Source organism: Propithecus coquereli, unplaced genomic scaffold (genome assembly GCF_000956105.1).
Source record: "Propithecus coquereli isolate 6110/MARCELLA unplaced genomic scaffold, Pcoq_1.0 Scaffold100, whole genome shotgun sequence".
NCBI lineage: Eukaryota > Metazoa > Chordata > Mammalia > Primates > Indriidae > Propithecus > Propithecus coquereli.
In genome coordinates, this window is record NW_012133859.1 from 1,913,031 (window position 1) to 1,913,561 (window position 531).

At 38.2% G+C, this 531-nt stretch overlaps 1 protein-coding gene across 1 annotated transcript in view; it reads right to left on the reverse strand.

Annotated features, from left to right (window-relative positions):
* The window catches only part of ANKH (ANKH inorganic pyrophosphate transport regulator), a 170,986-nt gene that overhangs the window by 65,755 nt on the left and 104,700 nt on the right, over window positions 1–531 (reverse strand). Inside the window, exon 3 of the mRNA XM_012642670.1 lies at window positions 382–389. Coding sequence (XP_012498124.1) covers window positions 382–389 — 8 coding nt within the window. The remainder of the gene's footprint in view (window positions 1–381; window positions 390–531) is intronic.

Genomic DNA, 531 nt, shown 5'->3' on the forward strand with positions numbered 1-531 from the left:
CTTGAGCTGGAATCTGCTTCTATCACTTAACTGCTGAGTGGCCTTGGCCAAGGTTTTTAATATTTATTCTCCCTGAAATAACCCAGCGATCTTAGATGGCACGTAGAGCGCGTGCGGGCAGCACGCCGTGGCTGGCCTAGAGGCATTCAAAAGCAAGGACTTCTGTCGGTTTTGTTTACCGCAGTATACCTACCACCGTGGTGACATTGTAAGCACTTCAGTATTTGTTGGATGAACAAATGAATTAGCTATTTTCTACCAAGAACTTTAATGTTCATACTAATTTTTATGAACTTAAATCACATTTTAACCGTAAGATATAATTGCTTGTAAGGTATGCCATTGATGTTTTTAATGACCACACTAAATGTACACATTTACGAAAGATCCTGATTCCAAGAAACATTAAAGTGCATGAAAAAAAGCTTCAGAATTGAGGACATGTGCTACATCCATGTTATTAGCCCTTTGTCATGTCCATGTTGCAAGTATGTCCCCGAATTTGTTCACTTCTTTTTTTTTTTTTTTTTT